A 12,690-nucleotide genomic window follows, 5' to 3' on the forward strand; every position below is an offset into this window, starting at 1 on the left:
GGACAGATGCTTTGCAAGGGGATGGATGTTCTGTGAGGGAATGGATGCTGTGTTGGGAGGTGGATGCTGTGCTGGAGGATGGATGCTGTGACAGGACAATGATCTGCCAGCCTGCCCTGCCATGGAGCTGAATTCAGGGTCAGCTCTGGCCCAGCTGTGGGGACAGATGTGGTCCTACCATGCGGGGATGCTGGCTTTTCTGCAGGCATCACGTCGTCACCCCACGTGCAGCCTGGAGAAAACGCCTCGAGCATCCCCTGGGCATCCCAGCATCCCTCTAAGTCGATAGCCTCCATCCAGGGAGGGGAAAGGCCACTGACTCACTCACCACGCCGTGAGTCAGCAGGACTGGGACAGGAACTGCGGCCGGACACTTCTGCCCCATCAGCCTTGCTCCTCTCTGAACGGATGCTGTTCCCCCAGGGCAGAAACGGGCTGGGAGAGGAGGGCACGGCCGGGTAGTTTGCATGGCAGGAGCTGGCAGTGCTGCCATCAAACAGGGAACAGTTTACCGCTGCCTCCACGTTTCCGCAGGATCCACTGGGGAGGAAGAGCTGGGTGGGCTGGGGGTGCTGGATGAGGGGAGGGGAGCGGAGGGAGACTCCAGCACAGCAGAGCTGCATGTGCCACATGAAAGGAGCGGTGTGCCGGGAGGAAGCCCTGCAAGCACTCACGGAGAGCAGCCCTGGCCTGCGGGTCCCTGATGGGCCATAAATTTCTCCTAAGAATTGTGGCGTGCTAAAAAGTTTCCTCTTGTTAGAGAGCGGGGGGTGGAGGGAGGAGGTAGCAGCTCCTGCGGCAGCTCCTGTGGCAATGTGGACATTTCCAGAGTGCCCCTAAACGGGTGTCCCATGGCAGGGACCGATGTCTGCCCATATCCTATGTGCCCCCACTGCTGGGGATCTCACGTGAACTCTGCCCCATTCTCACAAGCTTGTGCCCCTCATCCCTTGGATAAGAGGCAGCTCAGCAGAACTGGGAATTCCACAAAGTGGGAATGAATTGAGGCTGCCAAGATCCTGCAACTGCTTTTCCTGAAAGCCACTTGGAAAGCCTGGTGCAGGATCTGCTTTTCCTGCTTATCATTCCCTGCAAACAGTGCCAAAGGTCCGTGCCAGTCCCAGGGTGTCCTGACATCACTCCCAACCTCCCTGGCACCAGCTGGGAGCCAGGACCTGGAGCAGTGTCCAAGGTGCTGTGAGCATCTCCAGGGCTGACCGGTGCATCCATGGGGCTGGCATGGTGTGGGCAGTGGGAGCTGGACCCCAGCTGAGGCTGCTGGTGCCACAACTCCCTGGCAGGCACAGGAATGGGTCTCTCCAGAGCCCTGCTTTTCCTCCATCTATCGTCCTCCACCTGTCCCCCTTCCCTCTGCCTGACCCGCGGGTCTCTGGTGTCGCCGGCTGACAGCTGATCCGGCTGCCTCCAATTCATTCGTTCCAGGGCAGGAACAAAGGCGTTTTGTGGGCTCCCCCCAGCTCAGGCCGGGTAGGGGGGAGGTCCCAGCTCCGGAACTGGGACAGACTTCCCCGCGCGACAGGCGTGTAATGCCTTCCAGACCAGCAGCCCCAGCCCTCAGGTACAGCCTGAGGGGGAGGGGGCCTGGTGCTTCTCACACTGCCTGGGGACCCACCAGGTCACCCTGATACAGCCTTGCTCCAGGAACTCTCCTGTTCCCCCAAATGTTTCATATATCCCCCCTATGGGACTCACTGCTCCTCCCCACCCAGGGTGCCCCAGGTGCTCCCAGATCTGCCATCTCTGATCTCCCGGTGTTGGGGAGCAGGGATAGACTCCCCTGGGATGAGACTTCTGCCTCACCAGGCTGAGCATCGGGCAGGAGGCAGCTGGACTTGGAGGCCGTGTGTGCCCAGCTGGACAGGACTGTGCATTTGGGATGGGGCAGCTCCCAGGCCTGTGGCCTCACTGGCCTCACCCCCTTTTGTGGGGGTCTGCATGCTGGCCGAAGCACCCAGAAATTGGGCAGCCATAGGCAGAGAAGCCAGTCCTGGACATCCCCCAGTGCCAAGGTCTGGTCAGGGGCTGTGGACTTGGGGCGCTCAGTGGGATGGGATGAGATGGGATGGGACAGGACGGGATGGGATATGATAGGACAGGGTGGGTTGGGATGGAATTGATGGGATATAGTGGGATGGGATGAGGTGGGGTTGAATGCATCAGTCCAGCACTCCTTCACCAGGGCTCAATAGGGTCAGGCCCAGTGTCCTGGTGGCCACATGTTCCAGCAGTGATGCAGGTCTGGAATCCATTTGCCTCGCCGGCCGTGGTGTTTTCCCAGCAGGGCTGGAGTGATCCCATGGGGCCGGGGGCAGCTCTGGCCCCTGCCCCATCTGCTCCCTGTTTATTTTCTTACACTTAAGTATCACCTCGAAGATAAACACTCCCTGGTGTGGGGGCAGGGGGCATTTCCCTGGCAGCAGAGGCAAGACCCAGCCCTCAGGGTGCCCAGCAGCCTGACCCCACAATGCCCGCCAAGCAGGGGATGCCTGGTTGGACTGGGGTCAGTGCTGCAACCCCATGCTTAGGCCATTCCCTGCTTCCCATGGCTCCTGCTGTTCTCCCAGTCAGGGATGACAGCTTCTGTCCATCCATCCTTCTGTATGCAGCATCTGGTGAGGCGGTGGTCACACGTACACACATCTGTGCCAACGTGGGGATGTCACTGCAGCAGGAGGTGGTGGCATTTGGAGTTTACATGGCACCCATAGGCACACATCCACATCCACGTGCAAGTGCACAAACACGTGCACACACCCTCACACTCACATATATCCCTGTGCACACACACACAAATGTACACATACATGCATGCTTGGATGTACACATGTGTGCAGCTACACCCACACACACTCATGTGTGCACACGTATGCTGTCCCCACCTCTCACTGAGCCATCTCCTGTCTGCTGCTCCATCCCTATCTGTGCCCTGCCATGTTCCAGACCGCACAGGCCACCAGCACCCCACACATGGCCATGCTCCCCAGAAAAGCCCTGGGGCAGTTGGGCTGGGTGTGGGGACTGGGTGACCCCCCCAGCCTGTCCCTGTCAGCTGGTGGCCATGTGTGGGACGTGCAGCTGAGTACACAGCCCCTGCCATCCATCTTACTGCCTGTCAGGGCCAGGGGCTGCTGTGGACCCCCAGACATGCCTCAGCAAGACTCTGGGGTGAGAGGAGAGCAGAGAGGAGGCTCCCCTCTCTGTTCAGGCACCTGCCTTCTCCCTGCCTGCTCCCTGCTTGTCATGCCAAGGGCCTGCCCATCCCCAGCTTTGCCCTGGCACTGCCTGCACATGCCCTTTTTTGTGGGTCTGCATATGGGCAGGGGCTAGAGAAGAAGGTCGGGGTCCCTCATGAGGACTGATGCATGGTGAGAGCTCTCGGTGTGGACACAGTGCAGATCCCTGCCCATCCTCATCCCCAGGGGGATCCCTGTCCTCTTGCTCAGCCCTGCATGTTCCCAGCCCCTGGTGTGACCCTGCATGTCCCCTGCCCCGGGGGGACCCCTGGCCCTTGGTGCAGACCTACATGTCCCTAGCCCCAGCAAGACCACCAGCCCGCAGCCCATCTCTCTGCCCCCCACCGTGTGATTTACAGGCTCTGCACAGGCAGACAAATGGTGAAGGAAAACAGGGCAGGGGGTCCCACCCGCCAGGGGCTGCCTGTGCCCTGCGGGGGGCAGAGGGGCCGTTTGCTCACAGCCAGCAGGATGGGAGGCAGTGAAGGGGCGCCATGCCAGGCACCACAGCTGCCTCTGTCACGGTCCAGCAGCCACAAGCCCTGGAAGCACTAGGAGAGCCCGTGGGGGGACCTAGACCCCAGGAGCCATCCCACAAGCTGCAGTCCTGCAACCATAGGCTTTTGGCCGTGGGGCATTGAGGAAGAGGATGCCACCCCATTCCACGGCCCCCAGGGCACTCCACTGATCCCCCACTGGTGTTTGTGATATACCAGCTGCATTCCATGGCCACTGTCTCAGCCCTGGAAAGCCTCCAAGATTTCCCTCAGCATCCCTCTCTGGCTGTGGAGCTGCTGGACAGTGGGGACTGCAGCTGGCACTGCCAAGTCTCCCAGCCACATCCCCAGCAGACCTGGGGCTGTCTGCCAGGAGCCAGATCCTGCCTTCCACACGTTTTGCAGCCTGATCTGCATCATGCTTGGAGCATGGTGGAGGAGGAGGAGGAAGGAGAGGAAGGCAGGCAGGAAGCCTCCTGCCTGCTCAGTTCAGCTGGCTACCTCCCTGCCTGCTCCTGGGAGTGTTGGGCTCAGGGCTGGGGGGCTGAAGGCACAGTGGGACCTGCATAGACCTCTCTGGTGAGGAGGAGCAGGGCCATAGTCTGTGGTATTGAGTGCCAAGAAACGACAAGGAGCAACAGTCAGGCTGGTGATTCCCACTGCTGCCAGCTCATCACTCCCCTCTCAGGAAAAGACTCTGTGTTTCCACTGCCGGCACACACCTTCCTCCTGGGCGGGAGGAAATGCTCCTGGCTGTGCTGCCCGTGCCTCTCCATGTCCCCTGTCCCCTCCCATGGTGGGCAGGCACGGTGCCAGGCCCCGGGAACAGAGGAGCAAGGAGTGCATCCCTGCAGGGCTGCCTGCCCTTGCTGCTCCCTGCCTGCCCCGGGCATCCTCCTGGGCACAGACCCTGTCCCAGTGGGGCACGGCAGGGTGTGGGCAGCAGCGTGTCCCCCTCTGCATCCCTCTGATAAACACCCCAGGGACTGCACCAGTGCCACCCACTCCAAGGGGTTGCCTTCCCCATCCCAGCTCCTGTGCCCCATGTTCACCTCATGCCACCCTGTGCAGGACCCAGAGCTGGCAAAGGACAGCCAGGCAGGGGCTGGGGACACGCTGCCTGTGGGCTGACTGTGTGTGACATCACTCTGCAGGTGCCAGAGGCCACGGCACAGGGAACACTTGTTGGACAGTGGCCCTGGCACTGCCACGGTTCAGTTACCACCGTGGGCATGACCTGAGCTCCAGGTGCCCGCAGCCAGGCCAGCGTGCCAGAGCGGGGCCAGGCCAGCAGCCAGAGCCAGCACTGGCTCTCAGGGCTGGGGTGAGGACGCTGGCCGCTGGCCGGAGCTCGGGGGGCCGGCTGGGGGTGGGCTCCTGAGCCAGCCCCTCCCCGGCCGTATAAATCGCGATTCCCTCTGCAGACGGTCGTCCCAGCCCTGCTCGGCTGCCGCGGCGGAGCGGCAGCGGGAAGGCGTCCGGAGCCGTCGTCGCAGCTGTGCCGGCGGGGGAAGGCTCCCCGCAGCCCGGGGGGTCCCCGCAGCAGGGCCGGGGGTGCGGGCGGGCACCCCACCATGGCCTTCACCATGCTGCGCCCCGTGGCCGCCCGCGTGCTGTACCCCGACCTCAGCATGCTCTCGGAGGACGAGGAGAACCGCAGCGAGAGCGACACGTCGGACCAGTCGTTCGGTTGCTGCGAGGGCGCCGAGGCTCGCCGCAAGCTGCCGCGGAAACCGGGGCCCATGGTGATGGTGAAGCAGAGGCAGGCGGCGAACGCACGGGAGCGGGACCGGACCCAGAGCGTCAACACGGCCTTCACCGCCCTGCGGACCCTCATCCCCACCGAGCCGGTGGATCGGAAGCTGTCCAAGATCGAGACCCTCCGCCTGGCCTCCAGCTACATCTCCCACCTGGCCAACGTGCTGCTGCTGGGTGAGGGCTGCGAGGACGGGCAGCCCTGCTTCAGTGCCATCTATGGCGCCAAGGGCGACCTGGACAGCAAACAGCCCCGCAGCATCTGCACTTTCTGCCTCAGCAACCAGCGGAAAGGGGTGAGCGGGGTTCTGGGATGGGTTAGGGTTCCTCCTGCCCCTCCTGGCCTGAGTGGGGGCAGGAGGCCCAGCATGTCCCCAAGGGATGGAGGGCAGCAGAGTCTGCCTGGGCTGAGCAGGGCAGGAGACTCGGCATGGCTCAGTGAGAACCACAGCTTCTGGCTCCAGCTCCCACTGGAGGTTTCGGCTGCTTCTGGCCAAATCCTGCTTGTAGCCACACGCCTACAGCTCCTGCTCACGTCAGAGGGCTGGGCTGCTCCCCCACGTCCATCCGGGCTGGGAGGTCTCAGGGGTTAAACAGTCACCCCGGAGCTGGCGGCATTGGTTGTCCCAGGGGGAGCTTAGAGTTCGCTGGCTGACCTCTTCCCCATCCCATCCCCATCCTCGTCCCCATCTCCATACCCAACCCTGCCAGCCCACCAGCACTACAGCAGGGCTACTCCAGCAGCTCTCTGATGTGAGAGGACAGGAAGAGCCCAGCAGACACCCTCCGAGGGGAACCAGAGTTCCCCATCCAGTGTTCCCATGCAGGGTCTGCTGGCAGCACCAGCACAGCTCCCACATGGCTGAGTCGGGCCATGGCAGAGCACCCCTGCCCTGCCCACCCAGATGATCCCCTCTAGCACCCTGCAGCCCAAGGGACACCTTTCCTGTGTGAGCTGCCCATGCCAGGGTCCTGGGTGCCCTTGAGCTAGGAGTAGCTGTGCAGGATATGGGGTGCAGGGTGAGGGGCTAGAAGCTGCCTGACCTCTTGTATATCCCTTGGCAGGGCTGTGAGCAGGGGCTGTTGTACTTGCACTGTCCCCATGGACCCTCAAGATGTCCTGTGTGTGACCCCAAGCAGTACAGCCATGGGTCACACTCCAGTCCTCAGAGCTTTTTCAGCTTTTGCTGCTCCATTTTTAATTGCTGCCCTGTTCCTGCCAACTGCCTCAGCAGCCTCTCCAGCCCTCCTGAGGTCCTGCAGCCCTGGTCCCTGGCATAGCTGGGATCTTCTGGGCTGCTTTCTGGGGCTGCAGCCAGGGGTCTGGCACAGTGCTGGATCCCCCAGGGGACCCTGAGGAGGCACTGGGGCTGTGAAGCTCCTGCTGGAGGGCAATGAGGGGAGCTGGGTTGGGATCCAACTCTGTGCATCCCAGCCTTGAGGCTGGGCTGGAAATGGTCTGGAAATGGGCTGTACTGGGCCATGCTGGGCTGTGCAAGCTGGAAATAGGCTGGGTTGGAACTGGGCTCTCTCAGGCTCTGCTGATCCATGCTGAGTTATACTGGAATGTTCTGGGCTAATGCTGGTCTGTGCTGAGTTATACTGGACAGTACTAGGCTGATGTTCTTCTCATTAACTAGGAGGTAGGGCTGAGTGTCCCCATCCCAGTTTGGACTGTGTGTGTCTCTCTAGGGGTGTGGATCTGTCTGGGGCTGTGTGTCTGTCCTGGGGTGCTACTGGCCCTTGCCACATGTCTGAGCCCTGCAGTGCAGAGCAGCCATGAGGCCTGTGTCCTGCAGGGTGACAAGGCCAAAAGGGACCCCCCTCGGAGGGCTCCACCACAGCACCCACCTCCCAGCCACCCACTCAACCACTTGTCAGGCTTTGCCCCACCTGTCTGTCTGTCCACTCCAGGCAGCACAGAGCTGCCCCAGGACTGAGCCACTGGCCGTCTCACAGTGGGTCTCCATGGAAGAGTGGGTGTGGTGGACAGTGTGCAGGAGCAGGGTGGCCCCCACCCAGACACCCCATGGTACCTGCAGCTCTCCCTCCTCTCTCCGCAGGGCAGTCGGAGGGACCTCGGGGGCAACTGCCTGAAGGTGCGAGGGGTCACGCCCCTGCGAGTGTCGCGGAGATGAGCCGGGCTCCGGCAGCACCCACCTGAGACAGCGGCAGAGGCAGATGGAGCCAGCACACGCCAGCCCAGAGACCGCAGAGGGGAGGGAGGGAGCTGCTCACCTGAGGGGCAGCAGCTGAGCCCAGGCTGGCACTGCACTGACACTGGCCCTGGAGCTGGCAGTGGGGCGGGAGGATGCTCCCGTGGCCAAGGCTGCCCACGCGGGGCAGGGCCGGGGAGGGGGGTCCCCGCACCCCAGGGCTGGACTGGAAGGGGCCTGTGTGCGGCCAGCGTCGAGGCGCTCCGGAGGGACAGTGTCGTGGCCCTGGGGATGCTGGTTGTGCACGTGCAGCCGCTTGGAAAATAAAACCTTATTTTTCTGATGGGCCAGTGCCTGCCTGTCACCCCATTGTGGGGTGAGGTGGGGGTCCCCGAGATGGCCCCGGAGCCCCAGCCCTGCACTGCTGCTCTGTGCCCTCCACCTGGTACATCATAACTGGTGCGATGTCACTGCCAATGCAACTGTCACTATTGCCACTGCTGCCGCCAATACTGTGACTGTCACCAGCACAATGACTGTCCCCACTGTGACCACCACTACCACCATGACCATGCACAGCCTTGCATGGTGGGGCTGCAGGCAGCAGCACCTGCACAGGGTCAGGTGGGGACATGGGGGGTTCCCAGGCCAGATCCCCACATGGGATTCTGCTTGAGGGGCTGGAGTGGCTGGGCGGTGCAGATAGCTGAGCCTGGGAATGGTGCTGTGCCGGGGCTGGCGGCTCCCAGGGGCTGCCGTGTCCCATGGAGCAGAGGCAGCTGTGGCTGGGGTGTTTGAGGGCTCCCCCCAAGGGCTGAAGAACTGGAGCTGCCCTATCTCCCTGGGGTGCTGGAGTGAATCTGGAGTAGGGGGAACACACTGAGGGTCCCGCTGAAGCCTGCCCCAGGGCAGGGGCTCTGTTGGGAGCCCACAGCACCTCTTTGCCCCCAGCTTACCGAGGTGAGCCTGCCCCGGACTCCCTCCCCCGGGTTTGATTTATGGAGCTGACAGTGCGGTGCAGCTGTGAGAGCTGGTCCCAAGCAGGGACCGGGGTGGGTGGGAGAGGTTTGTTCTCAGCGTGGCTAATGTGTCCCAGACCCCAATAAACAGCCGTGAGATTCTCCAAACAGCCCAGGACACAGAATCCCTGCCCCCAGGTTTATCGGCGGGCAGGGGCCCCGGGGGCTGTGCCCTGCAAACAACTCAACTTGCACATAAAAGGGGACCCTATTCATGAAATAGCAGCTCTGGAGCCCCCCAGCAGGTCAGCAAGGGCTGGTGGTCCCAGTGCTGGGTGCACAGCAGGTCTCAGGCACTGAGTGTATAGGTCCCAGTATGTCCCAGGATGTCCCAGTGCCAGCAACTGGAGCCTCAGTGAGCTCCAATATGAAGACCATGAGCTGCAGTGAATCTCTGCACAGGAGCTGTGCATCCAGTATGTCCCAGTGCCAGAGACTAGGGCCCTGGAAAGCTCCAGTATAGAGGCCATGCATCCCAGTATGTCCCAGTGCTAGGGCCATGGATGTCGGCACACCCCAGTGCCAAGGATGGTGCAGTGCCCCCAGAGCAAGCTCCAGTGTAGCAGCCCTGGGTCCCAGCACATCCTAGTGCAGAAGTTGGGAACCCAACAACATCCAGTGCTGGGGTTGTGGATTCCAGCACATCCCACTGCTGAGGCTATGGATCCCAGCATGTCCCAGCACAGGGGCCACGGGTCCCAGCATGTCCCAGTGACAAGGCTGTGGGTCCCAGTACATCCAGCCCCTCCCAGCACCACGAGAGGGAAACGGTGACTCAGAGCTGCCGGGCTGGTGGGAGCCGGGTGCCCCTTTGCCCCGTGTGGGGTGAGTGTTGTGGCCACTGATCGCTCACGGCCACCGCCGGCTCCCCGGCAGCCGCAGCCCTGCACTGAGCTCAGCCATGCTCCCCTCCCATCCTCTCCCCTTCCTGTGTGCAGACACCCTTGGAAAGGCTCTTGGCCGCTTTCTCTGAGACAGGAAGGTGTCCCCGAGTCTCAGGAAGGAAAAACACTCAGTGCTGAACCCACAAAGACCGTCTCTGAGGGGCCAGGGCTGGAGAGGCTCCAGGCCTGACATCACCTGGGAACTGGAACCAGAACCGCAGCTGCACTCCGTGCCTGGTATTTTTTTTTTTAACTTGTGTTTTTAAAGTTTCTTTTTATAGATTTTTATTTTATTATTTTTTTCCCCTTTCCCTTCTCCATTCCCCTCCCAAATATTTCAGCCTCCCCACAGGCTGGCTAGCCAGGCTGGAATGCAGCAGGGCTGCACCCGCGGGTGCCGGGAGCTGCTTTGCTGATGGGATGGATAAGGCTGGGTCTGGCCAGGCAGGAGCTGCTGGAGCCGTGGGCAGGGGGTCGGGCTGGGGCTCACCCCCAGTGACGGGGGGCCAGGACCTGATAGCCCCTGCTATTGCTGTGTACCAGGGCTGCTGGAAAGGGATCCACGGCCACGCAGGGACACAGGAGGGTCTGTCTAGCCATGGGGTGTGGGAGGACTGAGGGCAGAGGGGTCAGGCAGAGCCTTCAGTCCGTGGGCCGCGCTGCTTTCCTGACCCACCGCCCCCAGGATGGGGCTGTGGAGTCAAACCATGTCTGAGTCTGAGTCAGTGAAGCAAGATGAGCCAGACAGGGATACAGGACACCAAGACAGATTTTGGGCCCAGGATCCAGCCCTATTCATTCCTTGTCCTTTGGCAACACCTCTGGGTGCTGCCTGACCCTCCCTGGGCTTCCCCCAGAGTGGAGGCTCATGATAAAGACCCCAGTGTACCCTGGAGCAAAGATCAGTTACCTGTTGCCTGGGGAATCCTTCCTGTGACAGTGACAGCCACAAGCTGAGTGTCACGGGTCACTCTGTGCCCTGTCGGACTTGGGGGCGAAGGACGGGGAAGGGGGCCCCAAGGTCTAGATGGCACTTAGTGCAGACGGGGTGACACATTTGTGCTGCCCAGGGCAGGGTGGAGAGAAGGGGATGGGATGGGATGGGATGGGATGGGATGGGATGGGATGGGATGGGATGGGATGGGATGGGATGGGATGGGATGGGATGGGATGGGATGGGATGGGATGGGATGGGATGGGATGGGATGGGATGGGATGGGATGGGATGGGATGGGATGGGATGGGATGGGATGGGATGGGATGGGATGGGATGGGATGGGATGGGATGGGATGGGATGGGATGGGATGGGATGGGATGGGCAGACCAAGGGGCGGCACAATGGTCCTCCAGGTTGCAGTGCTGGCAGTCCCTGCTCCCCAGTGTCAGCAGATTCAGACTGTACTGACCCTCCAGGATCCTGCCAGGGTCCCTGGGGTTGAAAATGGGCAAAGGGTCTGTCTGAGACCCCACAAGACACCTGCCAGAACCTCACCATCACAAGGGATGCACAGCAAGAATGCTGCAAGGTCCCACATATCCCAGTGGTGCAGTGGACGCTGCTGCAGGGCTGCCACCACCACGCCATGTCCCCCCCATGCACTGGACCCCTCAGAGCCATTCGCCCTGCTGGGACCTCGTGCCAGCTGCGGTCCCTGGGGACACGGGCCCTGCAGCAGGGACAGGGTGTGAGGCTGTGGCGCGGGGTGAACGCCAGGTTAATCTCCCGCTGGAGCTTCCCTCTGCAAACAATAAGACAATGCCCGGCCGGGGCCGCCTGCGTAACCAGCAGCAAGGAGGGGAAGTTGTAATATTTGGATTTAGCCCTCAGTAAATTAAGGAAGAAAAAGGAAAAAGCGCTGGGGGTAATCAGAGCAGGGCTGGCCCCGTGCCCTGCCCCACAGCCAGCGGCCCTGGGGGCTCAGCTCAGCCTGTGGACAGCAGCTGAGCAGGGCCAGCGGCTCCAAGACAGTGAGGCCGGGCATGACTGGGAGAGGGATACGTCCCTGAAGGCCAGACAGAGGATGGGCATGTCCCCACCATGGGGACAGCAGCCTGGAGGGTCAAGGCTTGGTTACACAGCAGAGCTGTGGGCAAACATCTCAAGCCATATCAGAAGAAATGGATTTGGGCCAGGAGGTTATTTTAATCCAAACCTTTTCATGGGAAAAAAAGTCCTATTTCTGCAGCTGGGGTGGCTGGGCAGGAGAGGGCCCAGGGGGGCCATCACCTTCAGCTGGCAGTGGGTGGCAGAGGATGACAAGGGAGGGGGCTGTCCCAGGATGTCTTCATTGCACAGCCCTTTTCCCAGCATAAGCCCTGCAGTGGTGCTGGCTCCCTGGGATCCCACAGCAGGACCCACACTCGATCAAACAGGCACCATGCTTGGAGATGGGGCTCTGAGAGGGGGTGGGAAAAGGTCTCACTGCAGGGGATCCCTGCAGATGCTCAAGGCAGGAACAGTGCTGCAGGGATGGCCTTAAACCCTCACTCCCCTAGGGCTGCCCCTGCCTGTCCTGACTCCAGTGGGGTGAACAGGGCAGGGACAACGCAGGGAGCCACTTTGGGGGGGCAGGGCTGGACCCCACGCTGCAGGATCTGAACTGGGGTCTTGGGAGGGCTCCATGCTCCCCTGTGCCCTGGGAAGACACTTCCCCCACTTGGTGACCCAGGGTGGTGTGGGGAGCAGGGCTGGGGCAGGTGGGGGAGAGGTGACCAGCGGGCAGCACGGCACGGGAAGGCCTTCGGCACCGTGCCTCGAGCCGGGAGCCCATTTCCCCACAACAGGGGCTGTTATCAGCGGCAAATCCTCCGAGTGCTCCCAGGGGGGACCTCCAGCCCTTCCCCTCCACCTACCCCACCGCTCTCCCGCTCCGGTCCACGTCAATGCCGCCGCGAAGGTGTCGGAACAATCGCCTGACAAAGAGCTATTTTTAGGGGCCGGGGCTTGGAGCGAGGATACGGCCCGGCCGCTGACAATGGGGGGAAGGGGGCTGGGCTTCCCCCGTGACCACTCGGCAGCAGAAGGACCTGTAAGATTTCCTCGATGACCCAGGCCCGTACAATACAAGGAAAGCGCGAGAGGGAGATACCCCCGCCAGGACGAGCTGCTCCTTTACCTAATGGG

At 61.9% G+C, this 12,690-nt stretch overlaps 1 protein-coding gene across 1 annotated transcript; it reads left to right on the forward strand.

The window, feature by feature from the left end:
- Positions 1-5,175: 5,175 nt before the first annotated feature.
- TCF15 (transcription factor 15) lies at positions 5,176-8,075 on the forward strand. The gene is made up of 2 exons (XM_063404440.1): positions 5,176-5,802; positions 7,570-8,075. The coding sequence occupies exons 1-2, from the start codon at positions 5,326-5,328 to the stop codon at positions 7,642-7,644; spliced, it is 552 nt and encodes a 183-aa protein (XP_063260510.1). The 5' UTR covers positions 5,176-5,325; the 3' UTR covers positions 7,645-8,075.
- The last annotated feature ends 4,615 nt before the right edge of the window (positions 8,076-12,690 follow it).

This window comes from Prinia subflava, chromosome 8 (assembly GCF_021018805.1).
Source record: "Prinia subflava isolate CZ2003 ecotype Zambia chromosome 8, Cam_Psub_1.2, whole genome shotgun sequence".
NCBI lineage: Eukaryota > Metazoa > Chordata > Aves > Passeriformes > Cisticolidae > Prinia > Prinia subflava.